Below are 27,088 nucleotides of genomic sequence, written 5' to 3' on the forward strand. Positions count from 1 at the left end.
TCTGCACTCGTGCTGGAAAGGGGGCAAACCAACTGGAAAATCACACAGACGTCGACCCTAGAGAGCAGCAGTGTAAATGTTAGCAGAAGCAGGTACTTTTCTACACAGTTCACTGTGCTGCCAGCGTCTCAGCGTCAGTCGCGTACACTGACTGAGGGCCTCGGCTGCCGTATCCATGTGTGCCGGTTCACTGTGAAAGTGTTTTACCAATGTGTTAGCAATGCTTATCAGAGGTGCAACGGAGCACTGTACGAGAGCATTAGCAATTTTACCATGTTAGCTACCTTGACAGTTTGGGGAATTTGAGCAATAGCGAAATTAAGATGTTAGTGATGTGAACATGTTAGCACACAGACATTGCTCATTTATGCCCGTTAGCAGAGCAATAACATCAATAATGTGAGCATGCTAGCCGTGTGGCAGTGTTACCAATAACATTCAAAATATGAACCTATATCCCTGGTTATGGGTATGCACTTTGTTGTACGTCGCTCTGGATAAGAGCGTCTGCCAAATGCCAATAATGTAATGTAATGTAAAATACGTTTTAGTTCCATAACTGGAGCAATTTCAGCGAATTAGAAATATGCCAGGCTTCCAAATATGGAAAGCAGCCCTGGATAGCCAGAGTGTAAATGTTAGCAGCGTGAACGTGTTTAAACACGTCCATGTTACGAATTTGACTGCGCCAACAATGTTAACAATGTAAACATGCTGTAAAGGTTTCTACCAATTTGACTGCCACCGGTGCAACAGGAGTGATATGGACATGCTTGCAGAGTACCCATGTTACTACAGCAAAATACGGTCACATAGCAACAGCCTCAATCCCTTTCATATCGGTCAGCCTGATCTCCAAGCCAAAACAGACTCACTGCCAAAGACTAGACTAAATATGGACAAAGTGACTGAGACGTCGCCCGTTGACTTTCCATAGGCTTGTGAAAAAAGCGTTTGAAACCCAAACCCGAGGAAGCGCAGTTTTCTTCTCACCACGCCTACAAAATGGAGCCAGAGCAGACCGAAGTCTCACTGCTCACTGGTCATCCTCAATGTGAACTCAGTAAATACAGTAAATCATGATATGCAGTTTACTGCAAGTCTGGTCATGACACCTGCTTGCCATGAACGGGGATCTCCAAGGAGATCAGTCTGGTGCTGCTCTTTTCACAAACACAACTGGAGCCAAAGTCCAGGAATCATCTGGTCCTGGGTGGAGTTCTTAAGGGTATGTAAAGTCTGGTTCACATCCAAGCAACCCAGCTGAACAAAAAGGCTGTAGTGTTGTGATAGCTTCACTTACACTTTAGATGTTATAGCTGAAGAGCAGCAAAAAAAAATAATCTACGCAAAGTAGAAGTTTTTAAATTGTTAGGTACTTGATGGAAACTAGTTGAGACATGAGATGTCTTGAAACAAACAGAAGAAAAAAACAAAACTATTCAGTATTTACCTTACTGTGGATAAACAATGCCTGCCACAAGCCATTCAAATCACTAGTTTCTAATGCTAATATGGTACAATTTGTGTTCTGAATTTGGCACTTCAAATTAATTGTAAGATCAACATTAAATACCGTGCTTAGAATGCAGGCGTAAAATCTTCCTTTGTAGATTGTGAAAAAGCAAGGAAGCCTCTTTTTATTTCACCCAGCATACATTAAAACCCCACAGCACTGCATTACCATACATCTGAGCTGCCTAATCAGGCCTGAACAAATGGATGCTAATCACTTAATGGAGTGCTAATCAAAGACAGGGGTCACACAGTGGCAGAGCCTGTGAGTGTGCCAAGTTCCTCCTACACCTGCTGGAATAATCAGCATTCCACTGATTTAATGCAGCATCTGGCCACCGCTCCTCTGTAAGTGCTCCAGAAATATCCGTACACATATTTCTGGAGTGAGCAGCACTCTATTTCATGAATATGTAAAAAGCCGATTTTGAACTGCAAAGTTTCGTTATAGAACTTTCCACCAGTCAAAGAAAGATGAGAACAACAGAAAACATGATTAGGCAGCCATCTTGTGTGGAGGAAAGGCACTGTGAATTAATGCTGCAGTCAGACTGCCTGAGCAGCATTTTGGTGCACACCGATGCATTCTGCAGAGAAAGTGATGAGGGTGAGGAGTAGACATTACTTCCTTTTGCTGAACAAGGGTTTAGCAGACAACACCGGACAGACATCTCTGTTCCTCTACCTGTGCACTCCATTCTGGCTCTTTCACCACGACAACAGGCCAGTGAACCCAGAACGCAGTGGTGTGATTGGTCACTGTTAAAAGGCTTTTTCTTCCAGGCTTTAGAAAGCAGGACACTGAACCCCAGAAGGAGGAAAAGTGTGAAAACGTCTTTCATTTCCTCACTGAGATGAAGAAACTGCTACAATGTAGACGGAGACACACTGAGGTAGGCGCTAAAGCAGCCACACAGAACACAGTGTCTGCACCGCACCCAGGTGCACGTGTGACCCTGCCTGTCCTCGGAGAGGTGGCCCTTATCTGGAGGTGTGGACTGACGATAACACACAGCACAGCTGTGCTCCGGCCGCTCTGAGCACGCTCTGTTTGAGTCGGACTCAAACTCACAGGGAAGGCCGCAGACGGACAGTCGGCCATTTTCAGACAGTTCAAGTGACTGCACATATTCTGTGGCTCCAGACTGCGACAGCTGCCACTGCTTTAGCCTGTCAGCACCTCCATATGTAGGTCAAAGGCCAGCCAAGGCATTTCATAATCATCACTGAAATAAACCTCTCCTGGTTTTTAATGAGCGAACAAGCGAGCAAGGCTCTAACCGACCCGTCTGAAGAACGCAAGACTCATTTGTTCAGTCATGCAGCTCACTGCAGGGGAGTCCGAGTTGATATATAACTGTTCCCTGTTTGAGGACACAAAGCAATGTGCGTCACACTCAGTACGAATACAAATTCATGTGTTTTGTAAAACCATTAACATACCGCAAATGTCTAAATCTATTGGAATTTGGATTAACCGTGTAGTTAACACGTTAACATTACGTTACGTCACATTTGTTGCTGAAAAAAAAAAAAGTGGAATCATTCTTGACCAATTAATTCATGTATATGACTTATGATTGCCAATAGCAGATAGCCAATAGGATGTTTAAATACAGAATATTATTGGACAGGCTATCCAATGGAATTCAACTAATGGAAAGTAAAGATTACAATGGACAGTCAATTATAGGCAATATCAGCCTGACAGCTCCATCAATCAGAACCATCACTGATTTATAAGCCATCGATTTTTCAAGAAAGTCCGGTCAATATATGTAACGGATACTAATTATCATCAATCGATTCCAATACAAAATGGATCTAGAGATATAGAGATACATAACTAGAGATAAGGCAGGTTTGGGAAGAGTGGGTAAGAGTGGTTAAACTAATCTCCAATTTCCACCAATTTCTTTGATCATAAAGTCACTAGGATAGGAAGTCAAGTTATCATATATAAATCCACTGCCGACTGAAAGATAATAACAATAAACAACACTCCTGTTCTCCAAGGCTGAAGTATACTCTGCTATTGCTGGCAGAATATTTACATCCTCAGGCAGGTCTCAAACGAAGACAATCCGTCATCCCAATGTCCTACAAGGAGACGGCAGAGTACAGGGTAAGGTCAGTTAGCCATGTAAAAGGTTGCTCTTCGTACATATCAGAAATGACCCCAAAAATACAGTATATTCACCAGGTCCAGTCTTTCATCATATTGTGCTTTTGCAAAATGGGTCTCTTCTTAAATTACAGCCTTCGAATGCAAACGTACATGTCAGCATTTGTATCCAAATTCAGAGTAAGAGTAGAAAGACCAACATGTTTCCAATGCCCCCTGAGCGAACTGCCAACATTATATTCTTTGTACATTCTCAGTTTTTTTTTCCTGCACTCAGTTCCCTGCTAAATGTGCTAAATGGATCAGAATTAAATCATTCGTCACCGCTTCGCTCTCTTCCAATTTCCAGGTTGCCTAGCAGCGACGTCTGATTAGGGCTTAGATTAGAAGTGCAATTACTTAGCAATGAAAAGTCAACACAGAATCGAAATTGCAGTCACGTGAGCACCTGCTACGATAACCACTCTCTCCCTTTTCAGGAACCGCTCTCTTGAACCGTGACTGGTTTAACTCCACCGCAGAGAAAACGGCACATTAAAGGAGGTAACGTGGCTTTCTGGGGAAAGTGGTCGACGTGAAGCCAGCTGAAAGCCTTAAAGGGGAAGTGACATGTGCCAAGTCAAAGGGCACAGCTGCGCCCCTACGGGATTGGATAAAAGCTGGGGGCAGAGGTCACGGAGCCGACGGCCAGCCTATGAACAGGCAGGGAGCCCCGTCTATTGTTTCCCTTTTGTGTGTCCAGTGCTCTGGGGTCAGGACACGATCAATGCAGAGAAAATGAAGTGAGGCTTCCTCCGGGCCTGCGAGTCCATGCAGGCCTAAAGACAGGCTGACACCAGGCTGACACCAGGCTGCCACAGGGGCTCCCCCATCGAACCCTGCCTACGGCCAGAGGCTCTGTGGTGAGACAACCCGGCTCTTCCCAAAACCCGCACGGCCAATGACAAGCTCCTGCCAGTTCACATGAGGTAAATGTCTCTCTGCCGAAATTACAGGCTGACATCATTAATCCACATTCTGCATGCTCTCGGGTCTGCTGCGTTGTACCGAATGCAATTTCGTACTGTGAATTATACTTCTCTTACATACAACATCGCCGTAGGTCACTGCACTTTGTGTATGTACCTTTGGATAAAAAAGTGTCAAGTGTAAAGTAATGTAATGTATATCTTTGTCTATCTGGCTGCGACTGAAGCTTCTTGGTCACGTTTAAGAGGTGAGACTCAATGGACTTGATCAGATAATGATCTAAATCTGATCAAATACCTGATTAAATAAATGAAACCTCCGCTATTCATCACCAGGCAAGATAGCCTCAATATAGCACCATTGTCCTGGCATCAGAGGATTAATGACAGGAAGAAGCCCCAGGATAGGCCTAGCTGCACAGGACAATCGATCAGACCTTTTCTACTGGCTCATTAAGTGCAGGCAACAGAAGCCAGGCCTCTGTAAGTTAGGCAGTAAAAGAAGTAATGCTGATGACAGAGAGGGGTGGAGAGTGAGAGAGAGAGAGAGAGGGAGAGAGATGCTGGGGCGAGTTCTCCGACACAACGTCCAAGAGAGAAGCTGGTGAGCTTGTCCTCAGGCTAAACTGGCTACCATCGTTCGGAGGTCTGCGTGTCAGCACTTTATTTAAAACATGGGGCAGTTGTTACACCCCTCTCCACTCAGTGGGGGGGGGGGGGGGGGGCGCTGGTCAGCACAAGTGTCAGATTTCTTTCAGAATCCCCCACACGTGTCAGAGGCCCTCAGGAGAAACTGCCTGTACGAGCAGGGGGACTGGAGAAGTTCTGGGGTGTCTGTTGGGCTGCTGGCTGTTTGTATGCTCCATAGCTTCTGTAAATAAAACGCTTTCCTGGTTCAACCTTGATGTTGGCTTCTTTATGTTAAGGTGGCTCTGCTGGAGCCATAACACAGTGGAGGGGGGGGAAAAAGGGATGAATGTGAGAAAGTGCCCGGTAAACGAGTGCTCCAGCGCGGGACCCCAGGCCCGTCAGCCATGGCTCCTACGGAGCGACAGCGGAGGAATGCCAAACTGCGGTCTCACAGCTCACATCACAGCTTACCAGACACCGAGCCCCCGGGGCCCCATCCTGTCCTGTTCCCTCATTAAAGCCAGGGCCTGGGGGAGGAACTGGCCAATTAGAGAGCACTGTGCGACCTCTCGCCAAGAATCGTCCAATTAGAGAGCACCGCAAGACCTCTCACCTCAGAGACGGAGCTTGCGTGACGCCGAGCCCTCGCACCTCCGAGCGAGCTTCGTCTCACGCCTCCCATCATGCTGTGCAGCTCCGACACCTACACACACAACCCCCTCACACCCACACACACACACCCCCGCCTCTGACCTCTCGTGTTCACGTAAGTGGTTCGAAAAGGACGAGGGCCCATCTGCCGCCCGCTGACCTGCCGATACGGCTGCAGGGTCCAGCTGGGACCGGGTGACCCCTCTCCAACCCCCCTCTCGGGTGGTCACCCCTGCCCGCATGCTTCCATTAGCGCGGGGGACCACAACCCCCCCCCCCCCCCCAAGGTCAGTGAAGGACCAGAATTACTCTGCACTAATGATGGAGTGAGCATTCATGAACTGCAAACTGGCCAGAGCGGTCATACGTTATTAATTACCCATTTCATCCAATCACATCCATCCTTCTAAATGTCCAATAAGACACTGATTGGCTGCATTTGGTAGCCCCATCCATCTTTTGGGTACAGCTTTAGTCCCCCATCAGTACCCTGCCCCTCTGGACAGCCCTAATTACAGGAATGTGCAGTAATAACTAATAACATCAACACACTTTGAAAACTCTACATTCAATATTCAAATTTAATATGATGTTATGTAAACCACATTACAAACAAACAGCATATGGCTGTGCTGATTTTGTTAATACCTTGAATGTTAAATCTCTGGTGTATAGTACAGACATTAACTGACATTTGACAAAAAACTAATTAAATACAAGGCATATCCCTGATCAGCTAAATAACAAGACCATTCCGCACTGAAAAAGACATGTTCTGACAATTGTGTATTATTTGAAATCTCAGTGACAGCAGTGTGGCATATTAATTGATTCTGCCCCAACAAACTCCATTGGACCAATCCTGACAGGATTTTTTACTTCAATCTGTTGCTTCCACAAATTCAGCCAGCTTATGAGGAGAAGAATACATTAATTCTGGCAGTTCTACCAATCCGGCTTTCAGCCAATGAAAGTGTTGGAAACCCAGGCAGCATGACTGGCTCGAGTGACAATCAGCCCTGTTCCTGGAGATCCATCATCATGTAGTTTTCACTCCAACCCTAACAAAGCAGACCTCATCTAGGGATCTTGTTGAGCTGAGGATTAGAGGGCGGCCTGTAGCGTAGTGGTTAAGGTAAATGACTGGGACCCGCAAGGTCGGTGGTTCGATCCCCAGTGTAGCCACAATAAGATCTGCACAGCCGTGGGTCTCTTGAGTAAGGCCCTTAACCCTGCATTGCTCCAGGGGAGGATTGTCTCCTGCCTAGTCTAATCAGCTGTACATCGCTCCGGATAAGAGCGTCTGCCAAATGCCATTAATGTAAAGAAGAACCAGGTGTGCCAAATTAGGGTTGAAGTCAAAACCTCCCGGATGGTAGATCTCCAGGAGCAGGGTTGGTCACCGGCGACATCATCGGCATCGGCGACCGCGAGCACCTCTCACCTGTTCTGCTCCTCCAGTCGGGCGAGCAGCTCCAACTCATCGGGGCTGAGCTGGGAGGGCGAGGACGGGGACGGGGCCGGGGAGGAGGGCGACAGGCCGGGGGTGGAGAGGCTGGTGGAGGTGGAGGTGGAGGGGGTGTGGAGAGTGGAGGGCGGGGCCACCTGGCTAGCCATCTGACTGACGGTGTGAGACACCGAGTTCCTCACCCATGAGAGGGTCGAACTCAGCTTGCCTGCAACCTTGTCTGTCGCCACCTGCCAAAGGGGAAGACGCGGGGATAGAGTCAACTTTTTTTACATACATGGACTGCGTTTATATCGAGCTTCTATCCAAAGCACGTTACAATGTACGCCTCTCATTCACCCAGTCTCACACACACCAACGGTGACAGGCTGCCATGCAAGGTACCAGTCAGCTTGGCAGGAGCAATTGGAGGTTAAGAGGCTTGCTCAGGGACACTTTGAAACACTCAGTGTGGGCGGATCAAAGGGAAGACAGTCTAGAAAGTATTTAGACAGTTAGACAATGACAAGGGCTGTAATTCCTACACAATGCACTGCATGCACTTACCCTTACATTAAAGCTGACAGTCTGCATTTAAATTTGAGGGTATTTACATCCATGTGAAGTGAATCGTCGAGGAATTATAGCTCTCTACATTTGTGTCACCGTCCAAATACTTATGACCTCACTGTATAATGCAACCTAATGATGAACAGGCCACTCAGCCAAACAATGTTTGTCATTTTCCTACCAAGTGTACCTAGTGCTTGGTTTACCGAAAACCTACATGGTATCTAGTACCGTATCAAGCCTGATCTTTTGCCTTCCTTCAGCTCCCCAAGACTCATCACAAAACAAATTAAATACAGCGTAAGACCATGCAGAACACAGCAAGCCATCAATCAAGTATGATGACAACCAGGACAAACAATAATTAGCGTAGCATTTTCTACGACAGCGTCACACAACAATCAGATAGGGCGTAGCACTAGGCAAGCATGCATGTTATAGTATTAGACATGAGCGTCAGCACTCTGCACAAGCTGCAAACAGTGTTATAGTATAGCATTAGCCAAGAAACATTCAAACAACAACCACATCACAGTAGCGTAGACATACCAAGGCATTAGAGGGGTCATTAAGTCAGGGACATTCAAAGTTTTGCGGAAATTTCATTTACAGGCTATTTTCAATACCACTGGGATAGCTGGCATTATAACGCCTACACATCCATGACAAGCCAGTCGCCCTTTACACAGAGAAAGCTGCTTTGAACCTGATTATTTAATTTAACGGCAGATGGAAAAACAATCCTGCCAATTTCCTCCGTGTCCTTTGAGGTCTGTGTCCTCAAACTCGAGTGCAGTCGAGAGAGACAGTCATTTTTTTTAAAAACATAAACAGGTCACCGATCTGGACGCTGGCCACATGAAGCCAAGACAGACTGATGGTTTATGACTAGTATAACTGGCCTGTAGCATAGTGGTTAATGTAGAGGACTGGGACCCACAGCCGTTGGGCCCTGGAGCAAGGTCCTTAACCCTGCATTGCTCCGGGAGAGGATTGTCTCCTTCTTAGTCTAATCAACTGTACGTCGCTCTGGATAACAGCATCTGCCAAGTGCCATTAATGTAATAACTGTCCAATGATCAAGTGAACAGTGAAAAATAGCACGTTAACAGGTCATTATCATAACAATACAGATGCTACTACTAATAATAATAATAATAATTAAATCATGATAATAATTAATTATTTAGGTCTCACACACGAAGCAAATGTGAAGTGAATATGCGCAAAAAATAAAAAAAGCAAAAGGAACAGAACAGAACAACGGATATAAAACAAGATAGCACAGGCACATATTTACTCTCGAAATGAATGTGGATACCACACGGCCCTCAAATCCCATAACAATAGGTCTGAAACACCAACCCCTCAATTTCAGAACTTAAATACCCCGCCTGCCAAATTTTCAGCAAACAAGAGATGATGTGTCATAATGACGGCGAGCGAAAACAAGCGAGAGCAGTCTGACCCCTGCGGCTTTGCAGTCACGGCTGGGACACGCAATGCAAATCTGCCACCGCACCAACGGTACCGACCGGTAACTAAACGAAACACGGTACACCGCTAACCAACCGAAGCATGGTGAACCGCTAACCAACAGAAGCACGGTGTCGACTGGTAACTAAACTAAACACGGTACACCGCCAACCAACCAAAGCACAAGGTGCTGCTAGCTAAGTGAAGCATGGTACATTGCTACTGGGGCCATGCGGTGGATACAGGGGGATGCGGTGGGTACAGGGGTGATGTGGTGGGGTCCAGGGGTGATGTGGTGGGGTCCAGGGGTGATGTGGTGGGGTCCAGGGGTGATGTGGTGGGGTCCAGGTGTGATGTGGTGGGGTGCAGGGGTGATGTGGTGGGGTGCAGGGGTGATGTAGTGTGGTACAGGTGTGATGTGGAGGAGACAGGGGTGATCTAGTGGGGTAGAGGGGTGATATGGTGGGGACAGGGGTAGGCTGTATCCACAAAGCTTGGTATCCAAACACGCTCTCCAGGACAGGGGCAGAAGGAAACCCCCCTGCATGATGGCCAAACTCACGCAGTACCAGGGGGCATTTGTATTGACCCAAAGGGGTGGACGGGGATTTCTTATTGACATATTGGTGCAAAGGAAAGAAGAAACAGATATTCAAATGATAAGCTAAATACAAAGTCCAGTTTTTAAGAAAATTTGTAGAATAGCATCCACTTAAGGTGTAAACCACAGTCTTAAGATTTTGTACACACACACACACACACATAAAATGCACGCACAATATACCAGAGCTATTTGTTTCACGGCAAGCTCTTCAGAGACAAGCAAGGTTGCGATCTGTGGCTCCCCCCCCCCAATAAAGAAGAAATCTGCCTAGTCACAGTAACACAGTTCACAGAACACATTCTCCTTTCAGGTTTCAGTGAAACCCAGGTTAAAAAACAACCAACCAATGGGTACCGAAGAAATGCTTACACTTTCACTTTGTTCCAGTCACAAGTGGCACTAAAATGAACTGTGTACAAGAAAATGTTTATATCAGGAAGAAGACATGCAATAAAGCTGAACAGTATTAATATAGTTAATCTGGAGAATGTCGCAAATCTTTTCACAAGCCAATAGTACTGTCACTTCAGTTAAGTTAAACAGCGTACGGCTATTAGAACAAAAGTCACATCCTACATGTAGGTGTCGGTGATAGATGTCACAAGTTCCACAGAAAGAAGATAACACAATCTGAAATTACAAATGAACACCTTTGTTCGCCCAAGAAGCAAGTCGCTTTGTTCTTTTACACTGTGAATGTCACTTAGGCAAGGTCTCCTGCACCATTTTTCACTCATTTCTGTACCCACTGAGTATTGCGTAAGGAATTAAATATAGCCTAACCGTTAGCCTAGTCCCTCGTCGCTCCGGACAGAACACTCTCCTGTTAGACCAAACATAAAGCAAAAAAGCAACAAAAAAAATGACGCCATGAAAACGCTGACTCCAATAATAATCGTGATAAAAAGAAAGGCGGCTTTAACGCAACTATAACCTCAACGCTCTTCGCGCAAACGTACCGGACACAGATGACAGGAAACGGAGAGGCTCAAAATACAACCTCAGGGGGAAACCTCTTCACACACAGCTGAATAAGCATTCCGTGTCACACTCAGCAGCTTTACCGAAACAGAGAGGAATTGAGCCCTGCATGTGGATGGGGGAGATTAATTTACTGGGGGACAACACAAAGTAGGCTGCATACAGTATGGCCGTTCTGAGAACATAAGCTTTTTTTCTCCCTCAGGTCATTAACAAAAGTAGAGACTGTCAAAGACATCAAGTCACTATTATTAACATTTTAAAACATGCATGCAGTACAAAACAATTCGCCAATATGTAACATTGACTATTGTACGATGATAAATGTATTATTTGTTATGCACAATATATAAATGTCGGCTATTTCATTTTTGAGTCACCAGTGGTGCGGATGGTGTTATGGAGTGTTATACATGAACATGAACACACAAGAGCGTAATTACGTTTAGGCGAATCACTGCCTCTCAAACTGAGCCCATTCTGAGGGAGAACACAGCATCAACGCGAATATTACCTCAGAACAGCACAACGAAGCGTCTCTTACCAATGCGTGTCGCTCATCTCACCGACAGCTGCAACTAACGATGCTTTTAAGCCACAGAGACGTTTCTTTTCTCTTTTCTTTCCGTTCTTTTTAAAACTGCTCCCGGTCTTGAAACTCACTTCTGTCTTCAAGAGCAGAAGCCAGTTCGCTTAGTCACACGGCTGTCAGCCGGTCGCGCAGGGTCAAAGTGCTCCTTCAACAGCAGACTGTACAACTCTGCCCGTCTGAGACAGGATTAATACGTTTCCGTGTCCTGCCCTCTTCCAGCGAAAATGGAATTCACCTTCACGTCTCAGCACCTGCTCAGAGCGTCACACGCACTAGTCGGTAAACGAGTTCCTGCCCCGAAAAACCAGCGCTCACGGAGCAGGAAGTTTGAAATCGTCAAGTTCAAGGGGAAGTTTGCGCTCTCTCGTTTTATAGGTCAGTTTCTAATCTTTACAGTAGTCGGTTTGCCACAAACAGTGTCTGAGTAAGTCGAATTTCCAGTGATAACAATTTATCATAACTGTTTTGGGGGGATACCCCACCTGCCACACATACAATGAAACATGTTTTTTGTAGTTTATCAAAACTTACGTTAAGTTGCTTAAAACCTTTAATGCATCAAGAGGCCCGTGAGCCCAAAGAAAGCTCTCCTTGTTTTTTTATGTTCTATGACACTGCATCAAATGTAATATACTTTTTTGAGTTATGCTCTCTTTAAGGTTTCCCCATGACCTTGGGCCCAGTAGACCCTCCACCCAGCAGGCTACCTGAACAGAGTAAGCACTGCAGAGCTCAAAATCAACAACACAAAGAAAATACACACAGAGCAATGCGCATACAGACCCATACCAACAACACACATAGACACATGTACAAATAGGCACTTTGAGGTTTATTTGAGGTTGTTTGAAACATTCACACAAATACACAAACAGACACAAGCACCAACAATACACACAAACACAAGCACACACACATGCACACACACATGCACAAACACACACACACAAACCAAATTCCAGCAGCTCTTTTGGGACTGACCCTCCACTCACACTGAGCCGTGCTGCATTGCTGAGAGCGCGTACCACAGAGGAGAGAGCCAGGGGCCCAGCCCGATACACCTGGGGCCATTAATCACATTACAGGCAGCCTAACCCAGGGGCCAATGCACTCAGCACAGGCCAGGAAAACTCCCTCCAAAAGCTCAACCGCCTCGTTCACATCGATTGAGTGCTTTATCCATCACCCAGGAGATCTCAAGGCGCCAGATAGCAGAAATAAATGCATAAAATGAATAAAACGGAGAGCCCACCGCTAAGAGATCCATGGAAAGCCAAAGAGTAAACCCTGCAGAGTGAAGGGGTTTGTGATTACTTTGGTCTTAGGCACGCAATTAAACACCTCAGGAATCCTCCAGCTGTTCAGTGATTGCGGCCAACACAGTGAAGTCAGCGAAGGTTCCCGAAAGAAACACCCGTTTCCTTGCCTGTGACTCAAATGGCAACAGAACACAAACATGGCCATCGCATACAAGCATGGCGTGCAACTGATCTTTAAGGTTTTGTATGCAATACATACTTATGTCAAGGCCACAATGGAGTTCCTGTATTGTGTGACACACTCACAATAGCCACCTACGTTCCAGAAAGAAGATGTGTTTACCAGGTTGTGCTCCTTTTAGATGCATCTCGTTGCAAACTAGGCCACCCTTTCTTTGCTGACCTCTATGGAATCCAAGTGGCCTTTGACTAGGACAACAGTTAAAATGCAACCGCATAAACTACTGGGTCAAGTCATGGCGATACTCAAACATGGCAGTTTTCCTTCTACTGTACATTGTACCATACAGCTGCTGAAGACATTAATTGTGAATAAATAGCTTTATTCATTCACATGTAGAAAACATCCTGAAAATTATAACCTCTGAATGTCCATATCCTGTTGTTCGCTTTGCCAGCTTCTTCTGGTTGTTATGACCTGTCCTGTCAATATGTGATGGTCACATCCAGCAACCCCAGAATGGGAAGCTGTCTTTCCTTCATTGTTCACCTATTTTTAGTCTTTCAGTATGACACAGCTGCAGGTTTTATATATGTACTCAGAGCAAAACCAGTCGCCATACCAGAAAGAAGAGGATGAATAAGTAAACATTCTGCGCTGCGATACAAGACATGTTTTAAATACCTCAGCCCCATTACCGTCTGACTAATGCTAAACCGGCTAGAAAATGCGCTATGAAACGTGAGAGGCAGCACTGAAGCGTAACACCGGTACATGAGATAGTTACGCAAATGAAGAATACATCAGTGTCAACACAGGACAAACATCTGCAAGTCTTACCACTGAACTGAAGCAGCTGATTAGCACAGTGTGTGGGCTGATTAGCACAGTGTGGAGCTTGAGCAGGGCGTGCTGTGAACTCAGGGCTGGAGCCTTTGGGACACGACCTCGCCCCACAGAGAACCTGGTCCGCCCCTTCCACATCACGATCGGTTACCCAGCGCTCACCCAACGAACGGCCCTCTGGAGTAATTAGGCCAAATGAATGATCTCATGAAGTAATTAAGGGAGCCATTCCACTGGGACTGTGGGATCTGCTACGTGAGATTATAACTGAATCTTACACTAAACCTCCATGAGAAAATCTGGCCGATCTCACATCCAGTTCTCTGTTGGGAAAAGAGGAATAGAAAGGAAGCGAGAGGAGAGGAATAGAGAGAGAGCAGAAGGAAGAGGAGAGGAGAGATATTGAGCTCTTTCCTGTGCCCTCAACATGGCCATGATCAGCACAGATTAGATGCTGCCTTCAACAGGCTGGTATGATTTTAAAAAAAATTGAAGCCTACTAAAACAACAGATGGCATAATGCCAGAAAACATAAATATATATTTGAACAAAAGTGGAATGCGCCCATTTGGTATTAATTTCCTATTGGCCAATACGATGTAGGCAGACAGCCACCCCCCTCACTGCACAATAGCCCAGGAGCCAGGCCCCAGCTCACACGAGTCGCCGCGGCAACAGCTGCAGATGGTGCCGTGCTCTCAGGCAAATGCAAACAGCTGTTCTCTGACAGGAGTGGGGGGTGCATTCCGTTTCCTTCAGTAAAAGGGGGGGGGGGGGGGGGGGTTTGTCTGCTCTTTTCAGGGAAGAATGGAACGAAGACACCTTGTTTGATTTAGGATGCTGAATCATAGTTAATGAATTTTGGGGTATATCCTCATCAGAGAATGACATCATAGGCCTGGTGGTCTGAGTTAGCCAAGCTGGAGAACAGGGGAAGAAATTCAACGAATTTCCACTGAACAACCCACACCGGCAATTACAAGTGTGCCTGCTACCCAAATCAGCCATGCCTGTACAAAAGTACTGGATTCAGCCCAGCAATGCCCTAAATAATAATTTTCCAGGACTCGCACGGGTAAGCACTGGGTAAGTCTAAAAGCAATTAAACTAGGAGAGAGCTCAAAGATGTTATCATTCCTCCTCAATACTGTGGCAGTATTACAACTAAACAAGTGTTTGTGTAGCTACACTGATTTAAGTCTTATTCTCACAGAGAAGCACTAGAGAATGAGTCTCGGGCATGAGCAGCAGGAGCAGCATGATGCAAATACCAGGACATGTTGGAATCGGGGGAATTGGCCTAATTGCAGGAGGTGGGAGTCGAGGCCTTTTTCTGAAAGATGCTGTGCGCCTCGCTGCTGTCTAATTAGGTGAAACTTTTCATTATAATTTATTGTGTGTATATTTGTAATAAAATTACCCTGCAGTGTTCTGGCTAATACCACACCGTGGAAGGTTTTCAAATCCACCCACACTTAGAGACAGCTCAAAGGCCAATGCACTGCTTTACATATACTACATGGCTTTTTGGTTGAGAAGACTCAGAGGAAATTTAGAACAATTTACATAAAATAATAAAAGTAGTGAGGAAAAAAGTTTTTTCTGCAAAGGACTAAATGTACCACAAATGAGGGGAAAGTGTGCTCAATACAACAGTTTATGTGGAAATATGTTTTAAAAACATTTTAACACTTCCAGGACATTTTCCCTCTAACATGAGGTGGATCACACAAAATGAGAATGGCCAGCCCCTGATGACACATGCCAAGCCATAAATTCTGAAATAGGAACCACCAGAAAATTACCCAGACTGTAACGGTCTGATGTATATGTGATATGCCAGGTCATTGCCTTCGATTACTCAAAGCCCTGAATTGTAGATCGCTAATGTAGCCTACATGCACCAAGGATTTGTTTTGTTAAAGCACCTATATGCTGAAAGAACACTAGATGCAAAGTTAATTTTAGTGTTTCTTAGGTGCTTCCCCAGTTCATTTTAGTGTTTCTTAGGTGCTTCCCCACAAATAAAGAGGGAAAATCACTTAAAAACACATTAAAATTGACAGATAAACTAGAGTGTGAGTAGATTCAGAATTTTCGAGGAACAGCTATAGGGACATTTCCAAAACACCAGGGGAAGCCCCCATTATTTGTGATGAAAAGCAATGGTTGATCAGACTGGCCACGGTAATCAGAGAGTACTTGGTATTACAGCCAATACAACAATGTCCCCAACAGCACTCCCCATCACTGCAACATGACCCTGAATTTGTTTGGTCTAGGAAAGATGGAAACTGTTCCCCCAGGTGGTCCCCCATGAAAGAGCTACCAGAGCTAAGCCCTGCCCTGAATTTATTAGACATGAACACCAGTTAAAGCTATAATTTTACTCTGGTCCTGTGGCCAGTCTTTTTCAATGTCTCATGTTGGGCCAAGTATATAACCTGAACTGTGCCAGGCTGAACTGAGCCCGTCTGGGCTGGGCTGGGCTGGGCTGGGCTGGGCAGAGGGGAGTTGGGCTCAGCTGGGCTGAGCTAGGCTAGGCTAACACAGCAGGTGCACCTGACTGCACCATTCCCCCCCCCGCGGTTGGAGCCGGATGAAGGCTTGCCGAAGGATTAAGGGGCTGCAGGAGAGAGACCACTCTGTGAGCGGCTGGCAGTCTCTCTGTGGTTCTCTGCCGCATCACGCTCAATTTGACAGTGGTCTGCGCCGCTGAGAGGGCAGGCGTTAGCCGCTCACTTCCAGGCGCCACTGCCTCCGCGACGGCCAGCCTCAGGGCGATTCTCCCCACACGCGGTCAGGGGCTCCTCCGCCACGGCACTCTGGCTGGAGGTGCTCCCAAACTGAAGTCTGCCTGCAAGGGCTCCATTGCGATAGCTGGAATTGTCAGGCCCTGTATCCACAACACTGTCGCATAGATACATGGGATTTTGGAGAAGGTCTGTATGTTAGTTCAGGAGGCGGCTGTCGGATTCCTATCCTAGCCGTGGAGACATTGCCTCGCAAAAGTCACAGAGACGTCTGCAGAAGCGAGGCTTTGGAGTGTCTCCTGATCCAGAAACCTGGCCTCGCGGTAAGCTGAGCCCTCCTGCACACATCTCTGTACAAGACGGCCTGTCACTCCGCACAACCCTCTGCCACAGCAACAAGCCACTTATGGATGCACCTGCAGCTGTGGTGGGGGTTTGGGTCTCTGCCCATGATTCATCGCAAACAAATTGCGTGTGGGGAAATAGAAAAATGCAAACACGAGCAGTCCTTTCAGGCACTGCTGTTACGATATTTACCCACACAGCGTCTGCTGAAACCGCAGCAAAACTACAGCTGTGTCCCACCGCCAGTCACTGACCCGCGTCTCTCTCTCTCTCTGCGGTAGAAACAGAATGCAAGGGCACTGCCAGTTAATGTCACTTATCGCGTTGGCTGTTACCTTGGAACACTCTCTGAGCGGCCTTGTTCATTTAAAGCTGCACTGACAGTAGTGCTTTTGACCGCAGTGGAGCTGAATGACTTCGCGACTTGGGTATGCGGTTGCCTGGAAGCGGGGCTAATGTGCAATACAGTGCGGGCACTGCATGGAGTCTGTTATCCAGTAGTCTAGAACATTCCATCACAGGACACCAGGCAATGGCATATCCTGCCGTGGAGCAAAAAAAACAGGAAAATGCTACGATACAATGTCGACCTTGCCCATATAGCATCGTGCAAAAAAAGTCTGTACACGTAGAATAACCACATCTTTTCAAACAAGACACACCTTAACCAGTATTTCAGCCATAACAAAAGAAGGGGAACTGCAACTTTGGCGTACGCAAGAAGTGACCCATTCAGGACCAGAAAGCGTATTCACTGGTTCTCACTTGTCTTGCTGGTTCTCGCAGACGCATTTCATAATTTCCCCAAATGCGACGCAAATTGTCACCCTACTTCAGAATGCAGAATACTGAGAATGTAAGCAGCGTTAGCGAGCTTGAGACGGTGTGTGTGGGAGGCAGATGATGTGACCTGCATTTCCCCGCACTGGAGAGCGGGCTTAGTTCAGACAGGTCGTGCTCAGACACAGGTCAAATCCGCCCAGCAGGTACGGTTTCCCCACATCCAGAGTTAATGGTGCTGCACCAGAACGTGAGGCTGAAGGACCCTCAGGCACCCTGTCTAATCACAGCCTGCATCTAACGGCAGTGTTCAAATGCTACACAATTCAGTGTACTAAACGCCCCAAAAAGAAGAACTCCGCCGGTCATCTTCTTTCACACGGGAAGTGACAGCCTCTCGGTTTCAATCCAGAGCAAACACAAGTGCATTATTTTTGCGCACCGTGGGTATGGTCATTGGCAGGTTCTAAGAATTTCTTTACAATTATTTCCTTTGTTCTCTGCAGTACACCCCCTCCCCCCTTTGTTATGCCCATACATCCTTGAGGGAAAAACCACTTCTGAAAAGTCAAAAAAACCCTTCTTTTTCTTTTTTTTTTTGTGCAGCAACAAGAAAAAAGACCAAGCCACTCTGGCTTTTTATCCATTATTCTCCCGGAGACAGTGCCTTGGCCTTTTTGCTTGCTGCTGCACTTCAGGTTTATTCGTTTTCCCTCCATTACTTTTGTCTAGACTCCAGAGCCTTTCGAATGAGCACCTGTCAATCTCAGATCCAATCAGCACTTCTTTTTTAGTTCTATTTTATGCCCATTCTGTACATGGTAGATACTCTGGTTACACACATGGACTCAATAGGCCCAAGCATATGCAATCATATAGAAAGAAACTTAACACTTTCCCCAATAGGTCATATCATCAGTGCTGTATTTATCATGATACATTTGGCCGAGTCAGTTCATTAGCAGATTGACTCGACTTGCGAAAATATTAAGTTGAGAAGATAGATGTATATTTCTGAGGTAACCCGAGAGGCCAAATTGCATTGCTGGACGCATTGCACGCAATCTTGGACTGGAGAGGTGTCCTTGGTAGTCTCCTCACCTCTGCAGCCATGAATATGGGCTTCCTATTGTGTGTTAATTTAGACGATAAAGCCATATATCATACATCTGTACGCAGGTCAATAACTACTCGACAAGCCGCCAGACCACAGACTCCAGAGAGAACACGATTAGAACCACAAGAGTGGCTTTGTTACAGACTAAAGCCTCTACCACGTTATCAACACTGTGCTTAAACATTCTGTCCTCATACCCACTTCAAGGGGAACAATAACTGAAGCCAAATTCACCCACGAGTACCTACCCGCCTGGACCGCAAATAATTGGGTTCACCCATGAGTGCCTACCTGCCTGCACCCTGAATAATTGGGTAATACAGTGAAATGAAAACTCTAAGAGGTCCCCAGACTTGCCTTTTATGAAGCAAACAACTGCGTTCAACACACACACAAAAAATAATTCCAATCACTACCATCTCACAGTTTCACCTTTTACACAGTAGCTCAAGCTTTTATCAGTTATGTGAGGACCTTTTTGGAAGGTTACCGGCTGTTCCGTGACCTGCTTCCTGAGAGGTCAAGCGCGTGACAAGGACATTTCATCTTTAACCTTTCTCCTCAATAGCTTGGGCCAGACTTCCACTTTGAGGGAAATGCAGTTCAATGGATGTTAATGAGAGAAAAGAGCCAGTCAGCAATCAGCATGAACCCAGATAACCAGCTCTGTGTCAGCTCACACAAGCAGGAAGTCACCGACACATTAGATTCACACTGCTGCTAATCAGGGAGAAGCTTGCGTTTGATCCTATGACCAAACACTCAGAGGTCTAACCCTTTCAAGAGATTTTGGTTTGTTGGAATGTTTTTTCACAATTCTAAGTCAGTGTTCTCGGGCACCATTGCTTTCAATTCCCAGTCGTGATCATTACATCAGCATTAGAATGTAGAAGACTGTAATTGCATACTGCTGAATACCACCGCCCTGGCCTACAGAATGGCTGATCCACTGAGCTCAAGAGCCAGGCCTTCCATCGGGCATACTTTGAGGAGGAGAGGTGCCTCTCGTCTTTCTTTTATTATTATTTTTTAAGATAAATGTGGTAACCACTGTATAAAAGTGTTATGGAACTCGAACCTGTGGTACACCGTGGATATTGGCCCAGCTAGGAGGTGTAACAGCACTCCGCTTCGCTTACACGCGCATGCAGTTAGCAGATGTTTCAGCCGAGAATGGAGATGCAGTCAATGTTCCATTCATGTGACCATCCATCCATGAGCTCATAGTAATGGCTACATTTCGGTTGCGTTTTCGGAATCAAACTGTGGGTTAGAATGAAACCTCTCGCATATGACTGCTGGACAGTTCACTGCCTCAGACACTGGTCTGTGGTTCAGGGACGTGCCCCAGTTTGGTATTGAATCCTCATCATGTGGTAACTGCCTGACAGAGGATATTGCAGCACCGAAACAGAACAACACAACACAATTTCTATATTTTGGAATAAAACCGCAAAACAAAACCAACTTATCCCCCCCTCCCGTCCTCTGTGTTTGAGATGGCTATCCCCGAGCAGATTATGTCCCCGACGGCTGGGGTCCACAGAGAGGAGACACGGTCTCCGCAGCTTGGAGGAGAGAGATGAGGGGGCAGGGCTAGAAGCAGACAGAGGAGGCCTCTTTCCTCTGATCTCTCCTGGGTCAGCTGTCGCCCACAATCAACGGCTTTCAGTTCTCCTTCATCAGTCAGGAGAGCAGCAGGGACTCTCTCAGACAAACACCAACTGCGTGCACACACACACACACACACACACACACACACACACACACACACAGACAGACAAACAAACACGCACTCAAATGCATGCACATGTACACACACATGCACACACACACACAGACACACAAACACACAGACAGACAAACAAACATGCACTCAAATGCATGCACATGCACACACACAGGCACACAGACTACGGCTGTGTTAAATCGCATACTACTCATACTACATTTGGTACTACACTGAAAATCAGCCTGAAATTTAGCACAAATAGTATGCTAGTATGCAGTATGCTCATACACATACACACACACACACACACACACACACACACACACACACACACACACACACACACACACACACACACACACACACACACAAGATCAGAGAGCCATCACAGAATGAAGTCTATGGGCTGAGACACACAGAAAGACATCAGAGATGTATTGCAAACACGCACTCAAATGCATGCACATGTACACACACATGCACACACACACACACACACACACGCTCAGAAAGGCCGGTCTTCCTAAAGCGTTTCTCCGAGCTGAATGGAAGCGATGTGAATATCCCGCCTGCCCTCCGGAATACCGCGGAGCAGCCACAAAGCGCCTCTCGGAGCGCACTTGCCATTCCTAATGCTCCTTTAGTGTTCCACATGTGGGAACAGGGGGAGACGGCAGCTGAGCGGACAGATGGGGCCCCAGGTTTAAAGTGGAAGAGAGAGAGAGAGAGCGGTCCCCAGTTCTAAGGAGCCGTTTTGAGTTTGCTCATAACAGCTCTCTGGATGTGAGGCTTTTGTGCGTTTTGTTATCGGTCTTTTTTTCTCTCACGTCTCTTTCATGACGGAAAGAAAAACAAAAACGACATCAAAAAGACCATTACTATAATAGACGTGGCGTTATGATCAATTCATTTTGGTTAAAGAAATGTGTGAATACTCTTTCCCACAGGAAGCTTTAGCCATAGCTGGGTGGTGGTAATAATGGAGAGAAGAGGCTATGGATGAAGGGAGGAGTGCCCAGGTCAGGCTGCATGTGGTCAGGCCACACTTCAGTGGGCCAGGGGCTGTGGAGGTGGTGGGAATGTGTGCCTGCCACCCACCTGGGAACCCCCTGCAGTCACTCCAGTCCACATTCCCACTGTATAAATCACAGGGCCCAGCCGGCAAGGGCATTCAATTAGCTCTGTGCGTGTGTGTGAGAGAGAGAGGGCGAGGGAGAGGGAGAGGGTGTGTGTGAGAGAAATTGTGTGCACATACAGTATAGCTATGTGTGTGTGTGTGTGTGTGTGTGTGTGTGTTTGTGTGTGCAGGCACGTGTACGTGTGTGGGTTTGTGTGCTTGTGCAAGCTTGTGTCAGAGTGTGCAGGATTGAGTGTGTTGTATGAGAGAAAGGGCTGATGTATGAGGCAGAAAGTGAGAGAATCCCTGTGCGCACGTGTGTGTGTGTGTGTGTGTGTGTGTGTGTGTGTGTGTGTGTGTGTGTGCGCGTGCGTGCATGCATTAGGCAGTTCTTATCTGTACCAGAGCTGTTGATTAGGAGGTGGGGGAACGTTGTGACCCAAAGGGGAGACCTGCTCTGGCTTGCTCTCCATCCCCTCTGGCTAAAACACTCTACCCACTACCATGATAATCTCAAGAGAGAGAAACATTTAGTCACACCTGCAAATATTTCCAGGAGGTAGAATTTCCAATTTCACTGAAAAAAACTGCATTACATAATCAGATATAACAAATTGCACTGATACTGTATGTTCTCTTTAAAAAAAAAACCCCCAATGTTCTTCTGAAAATTAGGGGAAGAAATTTACAATTTACAATTTCACCTCAACAAACAATTGAAATGCGTACAACATACGAAATGGACACCAGTTTTTCCCAGCTTTTTGACAGAACGTAGCCTACTGTTCATCCAACCTTCAGCAGGACCGACAGACATGGAAAAAGGCAGGACACCAAACACTCCTATTAATAATTGACGGCAGATGCTGGCTTGGTTTTCACAGCTAGATTACTCAAGTGGTGTTTTCCAACGCAGACAGTGAGCGAACACTGACCCCACCCCACCCCAGTGAGAACTAAAATCGAATCATCACGTTCATCCCAAGATACGTAACCCAGCTTTACTGCCATTAGAAATCACACACGGAGACACATGAAAAGCATGACGCACTGTATTGTACTATGAACTGCTGCTTTGCTGAAATGGTCAGTGGGCATACAGCGGTCCTTCAGTTCGGCTTGAACAATCACGTCTTTTCATTAACCAACACTCCACCGCTGTTGAATTAACACAGAGGGAATACTGTCGAACGGTCCGATTTTCTGGTCATATCCATGAAGATCCTCTTTCCAGATATAATCCCTTTCTCTGTAATATCATAATGGGGACAGAAACAACACTGTGAAGAACAGCATGCTTCCCACCTCAAACGCACACACTGTAATCATCTCCCGTCTTAGTTTCAGATTGTGACAGATGACCTCAGCACGTGTGTGCAGATCTTCAGTGCCACGGTTGCAGCAGATGTGCTCACAGCTTCACTAAAATGTTGTTACTCAGTGTCAGCTAGCAGTGCGTCAGAGGAATTAAAGCCTGCTTTGACAAGCCCCTCTGGAGCAGTCCAGTGCCATGCAGCTGGCTGTGTCACCAGGCTGTTTGTGCACTAGCATACAGAGTGATCGCTAACCCTGCTAACGCAAAATGTTCTCACAATGTTCTCAAAAACTGGAACGCTTGGTCAATGTTATTACATTGCCACTACATGTGACCCACAAAGCCGACACTTCCTTGTTGTGAAAACAAGATGTAAAAACCATACATGAGCACATGTTCAATTCTTGGTCTTAGTACAGAATGAGTAAAAAGTTGCAGTAATCAGGCACTAACTTAAGAAACTTCTGAAAGTGAGTCACTGGAACAATGCTGACAACTGTACTTGGAAGCTAAATACGCATTCGCCCCAAGGCTACCCAACCCTGTTCCTGCTGATCTATTGTCCTGTAGGTTCTCAACCCTAATTTGGCAGACTTCTATTTCAACCCTAATTTGGCAGAATTCTACTCATTTGAAGCTCAACAAGATCACTAGATGTTCAATGAGGTGTACTTTGTTACAGTGAAAACCTACAGTACGGTAGATCTCCAGAAACAGGGTTGTGCAGCTGCCTGCTCCAGCTGAAGAATGAGGTGAGCTCTGTTAGAGGTGGAGTGAAAACCTACGGGACAGTAGATCTCGAGAAACAGGGTTGGGCAGCCCTGCATTAGTCTGTACGGCTAATGTGTGTTTTTATCAGGCTGGCACCCAGGCTGGCTAATCACAACATGGCAGACGGGAAACTAATCCGATTACCTAAAAGGAAATCACGTCAGCTCTCTCCCGCAGTCCTGAGTGCTAACGCAAGTGCAAACATACATACCCACATCCGACTCCCAGGAAACCATGCACAGTCTCTGCTGGACTTGTATGTACTCTGTTAAGGCTCACTAACACCGGGCATTTCAGTGTGTAGTAACACAGCAAATGTGAAACAAGCAGCTTCCACATTACCTGTCCCCACTTACTATCCTAGACCAATAGACACATTTTAATAAGGACATAATTCCAAGAAGTGATAGGTAAGTTGACTTAGATGAATCTGCTTAAGTTATCATTGGAATTTCAGTTGAAGAGTGAACAGGACAAGTTACTTATTAAAAAGCTTGGTTCTTTACTCCATTAACCCAACCACATACAGTACATGTCGCTCTGTAATTTGCTCTTGGGTCTGCTGTTTTATGAGGGAGCGATTCACGGGGGACTATAACTGCTGATGGTGCGCTGAAGGACACACACACCGGTGGGTCTCTACTTGCCCAATGAGACAAAAGCTGCAAAGCATTATTCCCGGACAAAATTGCCAGTGTCTTGTTATTCTGTGAATTGTGTTTTGACCCTTATAGCAAGCTCAACAAATTTCCATATTGCTGACATTTATCATGACATTTGAGGGGGGGCTTGGTACTGTAAATCTCAGTTAGTCCTGCAACGAAGGGGGAAAGCTGAAGCATGTACAGACAGTTATCATATTTGACCATGACTAATTGGGAACAGACATATGATAATATTGACATTGAACAGGGCAGTGCTGTTCATTATTGGTGCCAAACCGAGATGTGGCTGACACAAGATCTGACCATCACCCGATATTCGGACTACCTATTTTCACAAGTACCCACCGGAAAAAGCACAGCTTTCACACCACCTGTCAATCAATGATTACGCAATTATGTCACTTCACAACCACGTACACGCAAACCTTGCATTTGCTTGATCTAAACTACCACCTTGAATGATATCTTGCAAAGTATTTCACCAAAGGCCCATATTTTGCAGCCTACTATGAAAAAGTCCCCGACAAAGGTTAAGTGAAAGTAGTCGCACTGAAGGCAGTGTCCTCGCTAAGGGTACACGGTCATGGACAATGAACACGTCGGGCAATCACAGCTTCCATCCACAGCATGACCCTGGGCAGTCTTGCGGCTTTAACTAGGGAAGAACAGCCATTCACATTCATTCCAAGGTAGATAGCAGCCTTTTAAAAACAAAGACAAATGCCGTGATTCGGCTCAACCCCCGTCCCCCCTCAGGCTAAATTTCTTCAGGTTTTCTGCAGGAACTGCACATTTATTGGCAAGACGACAGTTCTGCAGGAGAAAAATCATGTTCGCTCTAGCACACTAAAGGGAAATTATTACGAAAAGCTGCGCCACACTTTATCGTTTTGTGACCTGTAGCCTATACCCACTTGAAATCAGAAAGCTATTTTCTATAATATCGACAGTTAAATAGTATCAACAGCGATTTAAGGCGACTGTGTCGCCAGAAATAAAATGTTCCCAAAATCGCACCGTTTGTAGAAAACCACAAATTCTGCACAAGTGCTGTAGATGGCCTCAATCATAAAAACAGATGAAGATGCATAGCGTTAGCCTACTGTATTGACTTGCTAGCTACCTATAAGGATTATGGTTCAAATGTCACAAATTAACATTAATTGAAAATGACACCTTATGTCTAGATACTATAGTATGTCTGTATTGTGTGATTAGCATGCCTTATCACAATAGCAATACGTTAAATCTAAATTATATCCTAATATTCTACAAGCCTATAGTTACTAAAAACTATTAGCTAAGTTAGCTAGCTATCTCCTTATATTAAGCAGCGATGCTTGTTGAATCGCTTTGCTTGCTGCAGGTGTTAAAGTTTAAATAGTATTTAGCTAAATATTAAATTACCGAAATTTAAAACAGTCATATGAAATAGGACCAGGCATGTTTCCACAAAGGTCTGAGAGTAAACGAGCTAGCTACCGTCCGGTGTCGGCCATCTCAAGTGCTATATTACAGTATGCAGCATGCAAAACTGTTTGAATGTTTGTGTTTTCATTTTGTCCACTAGTACTTCACGCTGATCTTATCAGAGAGACACTGTAAAGCATTACCGGTTAGCTACATGCGTCTACACCAAATTCCATAATGACAAGGGATCATGAGAGGAATATGGTGAAAATTCTGAAAAAGAGACGTGGGGTAGGAAAACAGGAGCTATTTTCGCCTGCTTTTCCAAAACTGAAAAAAACGTCTGAACTCCACTTACCTTGGAAGCGTTTTACAATCCACGGATTTAACCATTAACTTTCAACAGAACAAAGTGCGATCGAATTGCATTCGTAACTGGAGTGGCAATATTATTACTCTTAAACCCCGTGCTCGAGGTTTATGTTTAAGCCGCGCTGAGCGTTAGCTAACTCGTATTCAACACCCGAAACCAGTGAAACTCTGACCGTACACTGCAGATCGTGCCCACGAACAGCTTCAGCCGACGTCAGACTGGCTTTGTACGGGGCATGCGCTTCAGTTAAAGGGATGTGCGCTAATAATCGGGGTTGGGGGGAAATCAGCCCCCAACAAATATTATGACAGTCTCTAACTGTGTGTGCTAAGAAAGTCCACTCACCCCATTTAAGGAAACTCAATTGCGACGAGATCCAGCTTCTAGTTCAATGGACACATTTAAATAATATGGTGCGAAACCTCGATCTTTGCCAGCCAAGTCTTTTCAAAATTCAGAAAATCACAGAGAAGGCTGCAACCTGTCGAAGAACAACAATAATCAGATTTAGGCACACCTTTGCTACGCCTTTCGGTTTGAGTGACGACACAACTATGCGGGGCTAGTCTACACTGACGCATACATACAGCTAAAATAGGTGGCTAGTGACAATGGGGAAACTCCTCTAATTGTTGTATTTTTGGCACAACAGTACCAAGGTTATATTTGTCTTTAGAATTTTGGAGGTTTGTGCCAAATTTTTGTCACACCACAAATAACTTTCGACTTAGGCTATGTTGGTAGGTGTTGACAGTAGAGATCCAGGCAAATTCCTGACTGTGCAGATTTATCAGCCATAAAGCACAGAAATACAGCCATGACGGGTCACAACACTTACTGGAAAAAGTACTATTGGCATAAAGAA

General features: G+C 45.8%; 1 protein-coding gene across 14 annotated transcripts in view; it reads right to left on the reverse strand.

Annotated features, from left to right (window-relative positions):
• The window catches only part of evi5a (ecotropic viral integration site 5a), a 67,071-nt gene extending 40,367 nt beyond the window's left edge, over positions 1-26,704 (reverse strand). For 7 of the 14 annotated variants that reach the window (XR_009708713.1, XR_009708714.1, XM_061241286.1 and 4 more), the window contains exons 1-2: positions 26,209-26,389; positions 7,334-7,587 (exon numbers count right to left, since the gene is read on the reverse strand). Coding sequence is in view for 11 of the 14 variants with exons in the window: in XM_061241286.1 (XP_061097270.1) it covers positions 7,334-7,506 (173 nt within the window). In the remaining 3 variants the exon portion in view is untranslated. The other 7 variants (XM_061241289.1, XM_061241288.1, XM_061241282.1 and 4 more) reach the window with 5 other exon arrangements.
• Positions 26,705-27,088: the final 384 nt, after the last annotated feature.

Source organism: Conger conger, chromosome 5 (genome assembly GCF_963514075.1).
Source record: "Conger conger chromosome 5, fConCon1.1, whole genome shotgun sequence".
Lineage (NCBI taxonomy): Eukaryota > Metazoa > Chordata > Actinopteri > Anguilliformes > Congridae > Conger > Conger conger.